The sequence below is a fragment of the Bufo gargarizans genome, chromosome 3 (genome assembly GCF_014858855.1).
Source record: "Bufo gargarizans isolate SCDJY-AF-19 chromosome 3, ASM1485885v1, whole genome shotgun sequence".
Taxonomy (NCBI): Eukaryota; Metazoa; Chordata; class Amphibia; order Anura; family Bufonidae; genus Bufo; species Bufo gargarizans.
This window is the reverse complement of record NC_058082.1, coordinates 270,150,867-270,167,050: the sequence shown is the minus strand read 5'-3', so window position 1 is coordinate 270,167,050 and position 16,184 is coordinate 270,150,867. Positions and strand designations below refer to the sequence as shown.

Sequence of the window (16,184 nt, the reverse complement as noted above, 5' to 3'; positions counted from 1 at the left end):
ATGGAGGAGACGGTCCTATCAGTGATGACAGCCTTCCCTCTATGACTGTGTATACAGAGATAGCTGTATGGAGGAGACGGTCCTATCAGTGATGACAGCCTTCCCTCTATGACTGTGTATACATAGATAGCTGTATGGAGGAGACGGTCCTATCAGTGATGACAGCCTTCCCTCTATGACTGTGTATACAGAGATAGCTGTATGGAGGAGACGGTCCTATCAGTGATGACAGCCTTCCCTCTATGACTGTGTATACAGAGATAGGACCGTCTCCTCCATACAGCTATCAGTGATGACAGCCTTCCCTCTATGACTGTGTAGACAGAGATAGCTGTATGGAGGAGACGGTCCTATCAGTGATGACAGCCTTCCCTCTATGACTGTGCATACAGAGATAGCTGTATGGAGGAGACGGTCCTATCAGTGATGACAGCCTTCCCTCTATGGCTGTGTATACAGAGATAGCTGTATGGAGGAGACGGTCCTATCAGTGATGACAGCCTTCCCTCTATGACTGTGTATACAGAGATAGCTGTATGGAGGAGACGGTCCTATCAGTGATGACAGCCTTCCCTCTATGACTGTGTATACAGAGATAGCTGTATGGAGGAGGTCCTATCTCTGTATACACAGTCATAGAGGGAAAACTGTCATCACTGATAGGACTGACCCAAACCCAGAAAAAAAAAAAAATTAAAATAAAAAAATCTAAAAATAAAAAAAAGAAGTTTTAGTAAATCTCTTCCCACAAAAATATATATCAGTCTGCTCTGCTCCTCCTGCTCTAACATGCTGCCTGCAGATTACACTGCATTTTCATGGTGACAGGTTTCCTTTAAATTAACAAAGGCACCCCGATCTAACGCCAGCCCCTGTTTCGGCAGCTCCACAGTGCTGTGTGTCACGGTCAAAGCATAGACTGAGAATGGCATGCCACAGGTCACACTCTCCTGTGGAGCTTCCGGGACAGACACCTGCAGATCAGGGCACTAGTTTTAATTCAAATGTAGCAGTAAGTGTTGTAGCCATCTATCTTAGTTTAAACTTTATTAAAGAGGTTATCCGAGATGTCGCACAATTCCGTGTGGCTGGCACTTCTGGAATCACGTGCTGTACATGGGTCACATGATCCCAGCCTGGGATTAGAACCGGCAGCACGTGCACGAGTCTGAATTTCTCACTAAACTGCTAGCGAGAGATTCAGATTTACGTATGTACTGAAGGTTGTAATCCCAGGATGCGATCACGTGCCGTACATTTGCTGGCCACACAGGATCGTGCATCTTGAATACCCCCTTTAAGTCTTCCAAAGCATAACGCAACAATCACAATCAATTGTGTAAAATCTTACATTCAGAAATTACACCATCCACAATAGTCCTGCACCTGAGTGGTTGATTGCTGCAGAACGCAGCGCCTTGTCAAAGAGGCCGGGTATGTGATTCTGCCGACACCCACTGCCTATATTTGTATTAAAAGGTTAGTTATCCTCATTGGAGGTGCAGTGCGCCCTCCCCCCGACCCCAGTATTATAAACTATAATCATTGGTGGTGCAGTGGCAGCTTACGATCGGAGCCCCAGCAGTGAATTTGTGGGGCTCCGATTGGTTACCATGGCAGCCAGGATGCTACTGAAGCCCTCTATGGTAAGCTCCCTGCTGCTGTGTGTACTATGCACAGGGCAGCCGGGAGAGTGTGACGACCTATTCACCCTAATAGAGCTCTCTTAGGGTGAATAGGACAAGGGATTAAAAGATCCCAGGTGCTAGCCCCTAAGGGGGAAAATAGTTATTAAATAAAAAGTAATATAAAATATAAAATAAAATAAAAGTTTAAAAAAAAACAAAAAAGCACAAAAATATTAAGTATAAATCACCCCCTTTCCCAATTTTACATATAAAATTTTACATATTTTACATATAAAAATTAAAAAAAACATTACATATCACCACGTCCAAAAAGTCCAAACTATTAAAATAATAATCTCTCCTATGCGGTGAACGTTGTAACAGAAAAAAAAAAAAACGCACGATTTGCCATTTTGCTTGTCACCTTGTCCCCACAGAAAATAGGATAGGACTGTTCTATTATGGGCCGGAAGTTCTATAGAATGCGGAATGCACACAGCTTTTTTGGCGTTTTATTTTTTCCATGTCGTATCGAGTATCGCAGTATTTTTTTATGGTATCGAAATGAAATCAAAATTTTGGTATTGTGATAACCCTAGTCTGGCTGTCTCTTAAAACCTGCAGGATCTCTATGCAGCTCCAGATTTGGCAAGGACATTTAGAAGCGTCCTGACCAAATAAATGTTTTAAGTCCCCACAATAGGGGGGAAAAAGTAGATCAGTAGAGGCCCTACCACTGGGGCGCACATTGATCACGGGAACGGGGATCCGGTATCCCTTGTAGCGCTCTGCCGCTCCATTCATCTCTATGGGAGACAGCAGAGTACAGCTTTTGGCCATTCCTGGAGAATCTATAGAGATGGAGTAGCAGTTTGTATGTCCAACCTGCCATTCTATTCATTTTGGGGTGCTCCGAGGGATACAGGGTTCCAGTTCTCATAACCACTAGGGGTCATACTGCTGGGACCCCACAACTGACCTAATAGTTATCCCTAAGCCTTTTAGCCAAAGACAAAGCAACTCCAGGAAGGAAAAGCCAACTTCATTCAGTCATCCAAATAATACAAGAACAGATTCCCGGATCAAAGACCCATCACTAGTGATCTCGTACATATAACTGGGCATATCATTACTGTCAGGAAGAACCGTATCCAGGTATCCATTGAAGTCTTTCAGTGAATTAGACATACGTTCTGGCAGAAAGTTCACTGCGCACTATTCTCCCTGCTCTTCGGATGCATGCACATGGCAGTGTACTTTATGCTGATCTTCTGCAAGATTTGCATGCAGCTTTCAATGGAAAAAAAATCTGCATAAAAACACGCATGCGTCACCTTGAGTGAAATCTGTACAAACAATTGACGTGCTGTGGATTTCAAAATCGGCAACAGTCAATGGACGTATGCAAAATTTCTGAACTGTGTAGATGAGATTTAGAAAATCTGATCTACTTAGCCCGTGCTGTACTAAGTATTATATTATCAGTAAATACTCCCCTCTAGGATGATGATGGATTAGTGTCCTGCATATGAAGAGATCTTTGACATATACATGACATGCATTAGGTCATTCTGTCTCTTCCCAAGCAGTGTTACTATAAATGTAGAGGTAACTTACCAGAGCTTGTTGTAGGCTTCAAGGCATTCTGGTTTTACATTGTGAACTGGAATCAAATAAAGGAAACAAAGCATGAAAAGGAAATAGCAGACAATGCAAACACATCACAATAACTTTACTATGTCAAAAACATGTCAAGTGAGATCTGACAAATATTAAAAATATTCTAGCTAAGGGTACTTTCACGCTTGCGTTTGAGGATTCCAGCAGGCAGTTCCGTATGCAAGCTGAAAACATTTGTTTCCAGATCCGGATTACAAATGCACTGAAATGCCGAATCCGTCTCTCCGGTGTCATCCAGAATTTTTTTTCTTCACAAGTTTAAAAAGGTGGACCGGGAAACCGGATTCAGTTTTCCGGAACACCTGGTCCCGGATCCGGCATTAATACATTTCAATGGAAATTAATGCCGGAACCGGCATGTGTTCTGGAATTTGGGCTGGAGAAAATACTGCAGCATGCTGCGGTACTTTCTTTGGCCAAATACCGTAAAGAGGGACTGAAGTCAAGACATCCTGATGCATACTGAACGGAATGCTCTCCATTCAGAACGTATTAGGATAAAACTGAAGCGTTTTTTCCCGGTATTGAGCCCCTGTGACGGAATTCAATACAGGAAAACTTTAACGCTAGTGTGAAAGTACCCTAACAGACACTTTGACACATAGCAAACTGTGAAAACTGTACATGTAGAAGAAATATGTCACGATGTACAGAAAAAAAAAAAGTTTATTGGTCCTGGATTCCTCATAACAAAAACAGAGCAATCTCAGTGGCCAGTTTATTATAAGCAGTGATGGCCAGTTCGCAGTGTTCGCCGACGAACACACGCGATCTGCCATCTTTATTCCCAAGCCTGGCGATGCGGAGGTAAGTCCTTAACTGTGCCTGCGCCGCGAGCCGCTCTGAAACACATGTGGTCACCGGGAGCAGGCAGTTCCGAGAACAGCCCAACAAAGGCTTACAAATGCACTGAAATACCGAATCCGTCTCTCCGGTGTCAGACGGAATTTATTTTTTTCACAGATTTAAAGGTCAGTGCAATACTGAAAGGCACAGTTTGATAGGCAATCACTGAGGGTGAACCTAGGGGCCTTGATTAGGCTCCCAGCTGCCATACTAAGACATCAGCACCCTGTGATCTCATCCCCGTGGCATCTAATGGGTTAAATGGCCCATATCAGCACTTCTGCTGTTGGGGGCCATTACAGCAGGATCTCGCTGTCATGCGATAGCCAAGCTCCGGCTCTCTGCTACACGGAAAACCCATACAGCAATTAGAGGCCACCATAAAGCGGATGAGGATGTTCGCTAATGACCACCGTAAAAAGGAGTATTGGCAGTCACTAACGGGTTAGAATACTTCCCTAAGAGAGTGTTAAATAGGTTACCAATATATAAAGAATAATGATGTAAAGCGGTCTTAGTTACATTGTATTTTGTAGAGGTTGCTGGTCTCTCTCTTGGCCAGTAGGTTCGAATGAGCATCTTTACGAGGATCTACTTTACGTACGAACAGTGATCTCAGCCAACTGTCTTCTCTGGCTTTGGAACTGGAGGCAGAGAGGCCCCTGTGAAGAGATTGGATGGTATGTAATTAAATAGCAGAAAATGGCTCCTAACATCTGGTAACAGACCATTCTTCATGAATGGCAACTTGCTCATTTGTCACTGTGCTGTAACACCGGGGGGTTTCCAGGCTCCAGCTGCTGATGAGCAATCCTTACAACAGGCCATCAATATCCGATCAGTGCGCGTTTGACACCAGACACCCCCACGATCAGCGGTTCCCTGCAGTCTCTGGTGCCAAAACTACCACTTTGAAGGGAGCTGAAAGCGCAACTTCGATTAAAGTGTAGTGGCCGTACCCCGTTACCATTGAGATGAATGGGAGCCGAGCGGTGCTTCTGGCTCTGTTCAGAGACCTGAGGTAGATCATCAATATTGAGAGGTCAAAAACCTCTACTAAGTGCTTATTTACCCATGACCTCGTTCTGCACATGAAAATCACCTGTGTGAATTGGCCCCAAAAGAAGCAGGAGTATAATGAATCCCGCGTGTTCTTAATGTTGCACCGATTACGCTTTACTATTAGGTCCCTTTCACATGAGTGAGCTTTCCGCGCGGGTGCAATGTGTGAACAGTGTGTGTGTACATGAGCGTTTTGTTTCCCCACACATCAGTTCTGCGTTGCGTGAGAATTGCATCATGTTCTATATTCTGCGTTTTTCACGCAGCCCTGGCCCCATAGAAGTGGATCGGACTTCAGTGAAAAACGCATTGTAAGGCCTCATGCACACAGCCGTGTTCCGCGGCCGAGAGCGGACCGTGGAAACCCGGCCGGGATTCCTACTGACAGCATGAGCGCACGTCATTGGTTGCTATGACGCCGTGCGCTTCATGCAGCCGCTGCTGTACAGTAATACACTAATGACGCCGCGCACTCATGCTGTCAGGAGGAATCCCGGCCGGGTTTCCACGGTCCGCTCTCGGCCGCGGCACACGGCCATGTGCATGAGGCTTAATCCGGATGCAATACGTTTTTCTCTGATGGTCGCTAGGAGATGTTGTTTGTAAACCTTTCCGTTTTTTCACATGCATTGCACCCACACAGAAAAAACTGACTGAACTTGCTAAACGGAGCGAGTTTCACTGAATGCACCCTGAGCCAATCTATCGTTTGTGCGAAAGAGGCCCTAGTCTGAGGTCACTGCTTTCCTCTGAAAGGATTTAATGGCACTGGGACTCAAGGAAACCATCTGGAGGTAAAGTAAAGTAATCTATAGCAAAAAAGTGGCTGGATTCAAGACATTAATACAAAAATCCTAGTTTTTGGAGATGGAATAGAGAATTGGCAGGTGACTTGGACTAGCTATCCTTTTTGGAATTATCTTTATGATTGGTTGCAGTGCAAGTTGTATATTAGTTTATATTTTTCTTTTGGAAGGAGACTCATTTCTGTCTTGCTTCGCTCAATTGGATACTGACTTTTGATAATGGATTAGTGTTCAGTTTTGGTGCTGTCATCTGAATGAGTCCTAAAGGACGTTCAAAATGAGGTTATAGAAAACCAGAAAGTTCACTGGTGACCCCACTACCACGAAGGTCCAGTGCTGGGTCCCAGCTGCCATTCTCCTCTCCCTGGCAACGGAAATAAAAAGACTCCCTAATGCTTAATAATTAAGGAAACCCCTTAATACCGCAATGACAACATACCATACTAATGATCACTTAAACCACAGGAACAAAAAGAAAACCATTTAGGAAGCTTGATGACAGGGTTTGCAAATACTAGAAGTTTGGTGTGGAATCCAGTGTTTCCATGTAGTCAATAATTACCCTGAGAGAGGACTTTGAATAATCTTATGATCACTATAGTAAACTAATACTGGACTTCATGACCTTGATGAAACCATGCAATCACACAGCTATCCCTAAATGAGAGAAAAAGAAAAATAATAGTTGCTGCTATTGTGGTAGTTGTAGGCTTCAAACATAATACTTCACCCTAAGCATGACATGAATAAGAACTCTATGTATCTGCAGGACCAATACAAGTCAGCCACCATCATGGTCTTCCCCTTACTTCATGGGTCTATCCTATTCTGTACACTCAACTACTCCCCATCAATAATTCAGACCTCCATATCCTCCAGTGGCAGTAAAACAGTGATCTCTACATCTACTCACCAATGACCCTTCTTTACCACTTCCAGACCGGGCCATTTGCCCCCTTCCTGACCAGGCCTAATTTAGCAAATCTGACATGTGTCACTTTATGTGGTAATAGCTTTGGAACACTTTACTTATCCAAGCCATTCAGAGATTGTACTTCATGTTAATGGTAAATTTGAGTCAATAGGTTTTACCTTTATTTATTTTAAAAAAAAATCCAAAAGTTTATGAAAAAAAAAAAAAAAAAAAGAAGGAGAGAGAGACAGCGATACCTAATAAAATATTTGTTAATTAAAGAGGACCTTTCACCGCTCCTGACGTGTGTTTTAATAGCTACAAGCATTTCCCATGTAATAAAAATCATATATTTTTGTGTTGCCATCTTCTTAGAGCCCTATTTATTTAATTTTTCTAGCTATAGTCTTGTGTGAGGGCTTGTTTTTTGCAGGACGAGATGACGTTTTTATTGCTACCATTTTGGGATACATACGACTTTTTGAATGACAATCTGATTTTTGTGAGGCGAAAAAAAACTAATAAATAAAGCCGTTTTGGCGTAATTTTTTTATTTTTTTTATACACCATTCACTTGATGGGGTAGATCAAGTGATATTTTTGTAAAGCCAATTGTTACGGATGCGGTGATACCAAATATGTCAATTTTTTTTTTTTACGCTTTACACAATAAAAGCATTTTTAGAAAATAAAAGCATGTTTTTGTGATGCAATTTTCTTAGGGCCATATTTTTTTATTTTTTTTACTTTACTGGCTATGGTCTTGTGTGAGGGCTTGTTTTTTGCGGGACGAGATGACGTTTTTATTGCTATCATTTTGGGGTACATATGACTTTCTGATACATTAACATTATGTTTTTTGGGAGGTGAGCTAACAAAAAAAATAAAAAATTATATATATATATATATATATATATATATATATATTAATCTGTTTTTTTTTTTAACTCTTTATTGAACAGATGCATTAAACATAGAAATATCAATATTGAGTGAGTACACAGACCCAAGTAAAATATACAGGTACACACTGACATCAATGCACATAATCATATATAAACAACTTTTAAGCAATAGAAGCCAAGGCAGTATTCAGTGATTGAGCAGAGTATAAAGTACGCGGAGAGGAGCACCATGATCCCCACCATCCCCCAGAATTTGGCAGGACAACCTCTGTGTTTATATACTATGTTTTCATATGGAATAATTGTATTCGAGAATTTCCCATTGAGACAAGGAGGGGCTTCTCTCACCCATCCATCTAATTAGAGCAATAGCTTTGCATGCCAGAAATAAGGATTCAAGCAGAAGTATCCGGACATAATGAGGGTATGTGGCTTCATCTAAAAACTCCAAATAAAAACAGGATTGGAAGGCTCAGAAGGTCTGAGAGGAATTTAACAACATCTTCCCAATATTTGTGTATATATGGGGAAGCCCAAATGAGGTGCCAAAAGTCTGCATCCTCTCTAGAGCACCTATGGCATCGTGTATGGTTTAACCTTCCCATTTTATATAAATCGGGATGGCGACAGATAGCTATGATGAAGAATGCATACTTGAATGAACTTGTTGACAGCAGGGGGATACAAAGAGGGGGGATTCTAGCAGGTCCAAGATGTCCTCCTCTGTATTTGTACTTTCTGCAGTTTAGTTCCCAACTGATAAAGCAGATATAAATCCACGTGGCCCCTATGATCGGAAGACCCCAATTAAGGGGTAGTTCGAAATTTTTACCTAAGTGCTCGAAAAGTGTGTATGTATGGCATATTATAGTTGCAAATATCTGTCAAAAGCTTTCCGAAGCAGTGAGAATTTTTCTCGGAAGTCGGCAAAAGTACAAAAAAAACATTGCTCTGAAACACATCACCCAGAGAGAACACCCCATGAGTTCTCCAGAACCCAGACTCTTGAAGAGGCAGTAAATGGGGACAGGCAGGGTTATCCCACAGAGGGGCTTCAGCCATATGTCACTGGAAGCCATGTACGCCCTTACTAGCCTCCCATACCCGTATAGATACTCTGTGTATGGACAGGAGCATTTGGGGAAAGATTAGGTTGATCCAGCACTGCCCACAGAGATTTGAGATACAAATACATGGCCAGATGGGCCTCTGAGTTTAAGTGTACCCGTTGTATTTTTTATTTTTTTGGGAGTATTGGATTGTGGTGATTAATATCACCTTGGTGGCCCTATTTTAACTTTTCACTGTGTATTCAATTACCCCTTAATTTCAAATTTTTGTTCCCTGTACTGCCTACATTTACCTGTGCTTAAAATAGGGTTGTTAGGCATGGTCTGTTTATCTGTTGAAGGACGAAGGACGCAGAAGCACGCTGCGTGCAAGGTCACATTACTGACAGCCAGGGACTGTAAGTAAATGATTAGAGCCAGGTCCTCCGCAGCAGCTGATAACAGTGCCTGGGCTGTGTGCACTTCTCCCTGTCCCTGCGCTTGGCAGACGCTCCCTCACTCAGCAGAGCTGGACAATGCAGAGTTGAAGCAGCGCAGACCAGGAAGGGAGATCTGCCGTCTGCTCAGTGTATAAATGAAAGCAACATGTGGTAAGAGGACCCCTTTGTGCTGCAGGAGATTAACCCTTTAGGGGTACTGACACTTTTGGGGGGGCTATTGTTACTGGCTAGTGAGGGCAGGCGGGATTAGCCTCAGGGTTAGGGCAGTGGCGGCCATCTTAACTGAATAGTGAAATTGCAGTTTTATGCAGACTGGTTGCTAAGGGCTGAATCTTATTAAATATGGGGTAGGTCAGTCTAATAGTAACTGATTCTGGAATATCATGTTATTAGTAACTACATATATAAAAATTGAAATTAGGGTCTAAATGTGAGTTATCCTTTAACTGCCTCCGGACCGCCTAGCGCAAATATGCGTTCCGGAGGCGGCAGCCCTGCGCAGAGTCACGCATATATGCGTCATCTGGCGCGAGCAGAGATTTCCTGTGAACGCGCGCACACAGGCGCGCGCGTTCACAGGATCAGAAGGTAAGCGAGTGGATCTCCAGCCTGACAGCGGCGATTGTTCGCTGGCAGGCTGGAGATACGATTTTTTTTAACCCCTAACAGGTATATTAGACGATGTTTTGATAACCGCGTCTAATATACCTGCTACCTGGTCCTCTGGTGGTCCCTTTTGTTTGGATCGACCACCAGAGGACACAGGTAGCTGTGTAAAGTAGCACCAAACACCACTACACTACACCCCCCCCCCATCACTTATTAACCCCTTATTAACCCCTGATCACCCCATATAGACTCCCTGATCACCCCCCTGTAAGGCTCCATTCAGACGTCCGTATGATTTTTACGGATCCACGGAAACATGGATCGGATCCGCAAAACACATACGGACGTCTAAATGGAGCCTTACAGGGGGGTGATCAATGACAGGGGGGTGATCAGGAAGCATATATGGGTGATCACCTCCCTGTCATTGATCACCCCCCTGTAAGGCTCCATTCAGACATTATTTTGGCCCAAGTTAGCGGAAATTATTATTATTTTTTTCTTACAAAGTCTCATATTCCACTAACTTGTGTCAAAAAATAAAATCTCACATGAACTCACCATGCCCCTCATTGAATACCTTGGGGTGTCTTCTTTCCAAAATGGGGTCACATGTGGGCTATTTATACTGCCCTGGCATTTTAGGGGCCCGAAAGCGTGAGAAGAAGTCTGGGATCCAAATGTCTAAAAATGCCCTCCTAAAAGGTATTTGGGCCGCTTTGCGCATCTAGACTGCAAAAAAGTGTCACACATCTGGTATCGCCGTACTCAGAAGAAGTTGGGGAATGTGTTTTGGGGTGTCATTTTACATATACCCATGCTGGGTGAGAAATATCTTGGTCAAATGCCAACTTAGTATTAAAAAAAATAAAATGGGAAAAGTTGTCTTTTGCCAAGATATTTATCTCACCCAGCATAGGTATACGTAAAATAACACCCCAAAACACATTCCCCAACTTCTCCCGAGTACGGCGATACCAGATGTGTGACACTTTTGAAGCCTAGGTGGGCAAAGGGGCACATATTCCAAAGAGCACCTTTCGGATTTCACAGGTCATTTTTTACACATTTTGATTTCAAACTACTTACCACACATTAGGGCCCCTAGAATGCCAGGGCAGTATAACTACCCCACAAGTGACCCCATTTTGGAAAGAAGACACCCCAAGGTATTTCGTGATGGGCATAGTGAGTTCATGGAAGTTTTTATTTTTTGCCACATCTGGATCCATCTGACAAATGCCATCGGTTTGCGTCCGGATTGCCGGATCTGTCAGGGGAACTGCCTGCCGGAATCCTCTGCCGCAAGTGTGAAAGAACCCTTACATGTGAATTTTGCTCCGGGTTCCAGCAGCTTTCATTGAAGAGGTAAAATCCATGATAAAAGTGTGCAACAAAAGAAAAAGAGCTGAGAACAAACAGCGCATGCACAGGATTTCAGGGCAGCTAATAATGACGTTGTCAAAGAAGGGCACCATCAATCAGCGCCAGTCAGGAGGCATTAGGAGAGGTTTACAGCTGGACTTGGAGTACTTGCCATTGCCAGCCTTGAGACCCAGGGCACTTGTGGCGATAACTTTTTTTTCCTTTGTAGTTCATAGTGTTTTGATTGAACAGAAAACGTTTATGTGCCCACATGTTCCTAAGTGGCCTACCAAGCGCTGTGATTCACTTGGTTGGCATATCTTTCAGTTTGATATAGCTAAAGCACATCAGTGCCAGCAATGACATTTGCAGTAAATGAACCCGACCTAAAATCAATAGTCCTGGGCTGAACGTGGTGGATTACCAGTAAACTGAGTAACGCGAGAAGAAGATAAATGGGATTGAATATCTGAGAGCAAACACATTACACAGCGATGGTTCTAGAGAGAGCATGGCACGGGCATTACTCACACTGCCATTAACCAGGTACTGACAGATAACTGGACGATTCATCAGACAGGACCCCTATGGACATCAATGGAAAATGATTCATCTACGAGATTAGAAAAACCTGGTTACCTTCTTTCTAGGGGGCATTTTACGCTGCATGTGACAAAATATTGTCATACGGGCGTTAAAAAGTCACAAAACGGGGCTGCCTGCTGTAAGGTCCCTGCCACTGAATGGCCTCCTGGACCTAGACAAGGCTGGTCGATATCCTGACGCTCAATAGATTTTTGTGACATTTTATATGGCTTTTAGATTGTGCTAAGTGTACTTTCACCACACTGCGTTAGAAGAATATGGAAATCCGGATGCAAACGGATAGAATTTGTTTCCGGATCCATCTGAAAAATGCATTAAAATACCGGATCCATCTCTCCGGTGTCATCCGGAAAACGGATCCGGTATTTACTTATTTTTTTCACATTTTTAAAGGTCTGCGCATGCGCAGACCAGAAAACCGGTTCCGTCAGTACGGCAATTTACTGATCGCTTGGTACCGGATCTGGAATTAATACATTTCCAGCAATCCGGCAAGTGTTCCGGAATTTTGGCCGGAGAAAATACCTCAGCATGCCGCTGTATTTTCTCCGGCCAAATACCGTAAAAGGGACGGAACGGAACGGAAGACATCCTGACGCATACTGAATGGACTGCTCTCCATTCAGAATGCATTAGGACAAATCTGAAGTGTTTTTTTTTTCCAGTATTGAGCCCCTGTGATGGAACTCAATAACGGAAAACTTTATTGCTAGTGTGAAAATACCCTAATAGTATTTGCTGTTTTGTAGATTTTTTTTTTACTATTATTTTAATAGAAATAGTTACAAAATACCTATTATACAAAAAATACCCAAACACTAACACTGAAGAACTGATTGCCAGTATATACAATGTCTCGATTACTCAGTTGTCCTTATCTGAGCACTGGACCTAAAAACCTTGTCTACACAGTTGGTGAACCCACCCAAGAGATCCGTGAAAATCATGGAGACAACACGGATGGCATCCGTGATGCGTCAGATTTTCATGGAATGTTCATCTGTGCAACGTCCGTGGATTAGTGGATTACGGACGACACACTGAGTAAAAACTGACAGGTGGACCAAACAAGGATCCTAAGGTCTCATGCCCACGAACATAAGGGCTCTGTGCCCGTGCTGTGGACAACAAAAAGTGGTCCGCAACGCACGGGCACAGGCCACGTGCACTCGGTACGGATGCGGACCTATTGACTTAAATGGGTCACAAAAAATCTTTTGCGGTGTGGAGGCACAGACCCTTAATCCCACGGAAGCACTTACTAGCGATACCAATCCGTGCCTCCGATCCACAAAAGAGAGGCGATTAACAATCATTGGCCATATCTGACGAATAATCTGGCGTGCACATGGCCAGTGCCCGTATATGGCGGACTGGCCGCTTACGTACAGCCATTACACTCGTGTGCATGAGCACTAAGGTTAGCTTCAGAAGAGCAAGTTCAATGTGAGAAACTCGCTGTGTGTGTGTAAGGCTTTTTTCACATCACCGTTTCTCCTTTCCGTTCTCCGTCTCCGTTGAGAAGCCGGAGAACGGAAAGGACGGATTCTGCAGATAACCGAGCGTAACGGAGCCTAAAGACCCCATAGACTATAATTGGGTCCGTTCGGTGTCCGCTCAGAATATGGTTTTTGAGCGGAGACGAAAGTCCTGCATGCAGGTTGTATGTGTTATTTGCTGTTTTTTGTTCGGATTTCCATTAAAAAGAGCAAAATCTGCACAAAAATGACATGCTGTTGTTTTCTAGCAGTCCCATAGCAGTGAATGGAGAGGTGGCCATGCCTGCGCATGCCTCTCCGTTCAGTGCTACTGAAAATAGCGGTGTGCTCACTCAGCTATTATCGTAACTCCCATAGCTATGAATAGAGAGGGTTCTCTCCTTCACTTTGGGGCCCCGCTCTGGAGACAGGAGCGAGTCTCAGACCTGCACCTATCTGACATTGGTGGTGTATCCTAGCGATATGCCATCAATATGTCCCTGTACATTTCCGTACAGCAGCCTACACAGAGGCTGCTATAAGGATGGGAATGTGCAAAACCACAGCAGTGCTTATTAAAGGGGTTTTCCAGGATCAGATGCCCCTCGCCGATCAGCCACTTCTTGGTAGGTATAGTACGGAGGTCTGTAGCTCTGTCACAGTGAAGCTAGTAGATGAAGCCCCCTCCGTGGGCCAACGTAACACTGAAGGGGCACCAATGCCACACAACAGTGAGACCCCCCCTGGTTTGACCCCTAAGGGGCCTATAATCAGGTACGTCCATCTGAAGGACGAGAGTTTCTGCCCCATACATAAGAATAGACTAGTAGAAACGCTGCGCGTGAATTCACCTCTGACGCCACATTTCTGATACCCCGTAGCTAGTCAGATCCTCCACAACCCAAGGGCCGCTGTCGACAGGGAAACTGCCAGTAAGCAGGTCATTGCTCTGAAGTAGAGAAGGGCAGACGGGCATCCACCCGGGCACCACAGCACTTTACAGCTCAGGAATCATTTTAACAACATTTGTTGCTACTTTTATTTATTTTTTAAATCCCTATAATTTATACAGGACCCACGACCCCCCTCCCCCTCCATGTGAGACCCCCTCAGGATCCATATCTCCTGCAAGGAGGGCAATAGGCGCTGTGCAATTCTTACTACTTTCCACCCCATAGAAGGAAGCAGTGCCCCCGTGTATGATTTTTAATAGATCTATCCATTATTCACTCTTTTTCTAATAATTAGTCAATGTCTCCTTTTAGCTGCAGCCCTCCAGAACAGAACACGTGTAATGTCGCAGGCTGAGGAGACGGGGCTCACCACTGACAGGTCTGGGGTGCCCATAAGATTGGGGGGATGGGCAGTGACCTTGAGCAGGCTGGGTGCAGCTGTCAGCAGTGCCAGGCACATGCATGGCAGGAGCATACTACATGGGACATAAGGACACACACATATAAAATAACGCATCCGCAGACTCTGCAGCCATACACACCTACGCACAGTGACCGCAGCCTCCTCCTATAATCACCACACGTTGTCGTCTGCTCTTCCTAAAAGTCTTACGAAAAGGCGCACAGCACAGCGAGCCGAAGGCATGGCACTGCAGGACGTGCCGAGTGCTGTTCTCACCTGACCAGCAGGACGCTGGGCCCGCAGGCCTGGACCTTCACTGCCCTGCTCAATGCCGCGGACATGGCTCTGCTCGCCATCTTGAACAACCTCCTGCGCTGCCAGTGAACGTCAGGGAAAAAGAGGAGGAGCAGGGCTGTAATACTGACACACACCACCAGGTGGCGAACTGCTGTCTGGAGCCAGCTGTGATACCAGAAATCGCCACTAGAGGGAGGTCACGCCTTTGTGTTGCTGACATTGTGCCGGGATGGAATGGAAATGACTCTAGCAGGGAGGAGACGTGATATTTTGGTGCCTTGTCTAAATATAGGAAATTGTGCCCCCCGCTACAAGCCATAAAATCAATTTTAAATTACTGGTGATCAGGCATGTTTGCACGGACTGTGTGCAGATTATGAAAACCGCATTGAAACGTTCCCATTGTTAAACCGCTGCATGATGACACCTCTGTCCAGTGTCACCCCCCCCCCCATACTTTAAAAACTTTTACCCCTCACAGTTGCCCTCTATTTGCCCCTTCATAGTAGTTATGCCATCATTGTGCCCCCCCCACAGTAGATATGATTTTTCTCTGCCCCCATAACAGTTATGTCCCTTCACAGTAGTTATGCCCTCTCTGTGCCCCCTTCTCAATAGTAATGCCCTCTCTGTGACCCTTTCACAGTAATAATTCCCTTTCTGTGCCCCCTTCACAGTAGTAATGCCCTCTCGGTGCCCCCTTCACAGTAATAATTCCCTTTCTGTGCCCCTTCACAGTAGTAATGCCCTCTCTGTGCCCCCTTCACAGTAATAATTCCCTTTCTGTGCCCCTTCATAGTAACAATTCCCTTTCTGTGCCCCCTTCACAGTAATAATTCCCTTTCTGTGCCCCTTCACAGTAGTAATGCCCTCTCAGTGCCCCTTCACAGTAATAATTCCCTTTCTGTGCCCCCTTCACAGTAATAATTCCCTTTCTGTGCCCCTTCACAGTAGTAATGCCCTCTCAGTGCCCCTTCACAGTAATAATTCCCTTTCTGTGCCCCCTTCACAGTAATAATTCCCTTTCTGTGCCCCTTCACAGTAGTAATGCCCTCTCAGTGCCCCTTCACAGTAATAATTCCCTTTCTGTGCCCCCTTCACAGTAATAATTCCCTTTCTGTGC

At 44.4% G+C, this 16,184-nt stretch overlaps 1 protein-coding gene across 1 annotated transcript in view; it reads right to left on the bottom strand.

Annotated features, from left to right (window-relative positions):
* The window catches only part of NIPSNAP2 (nipsnap homolog 2), a 35,499-nt gene extending 20,333 nt beyond the window's left edge, over nt 1-15,166 (bottom strand). Inside the window, exons 1-3 of the mRNA XM_044285297.1 lie at nt 15,041-15,166; nt 4,677-4,816; nt 3,246-3,291 (exon numbers count right to left, since the gene is read on the bottom strand). Coding sequence (XP_044141232.1) covers nt 3,246-3,291; nt 4,677-4,816; nt 15,041-15,120 — 266 coding nt within the window. The 5' untranslated portion in view covers nt 15,121-15,166. The remainder of the gene's footprint in view (nt 1-3,245; nt 3,292-4,676; nt 4,817-15,040) is intronic.
* Nucleotides 15,167-16,184: the final 1,018 nt, after the last annotated feature.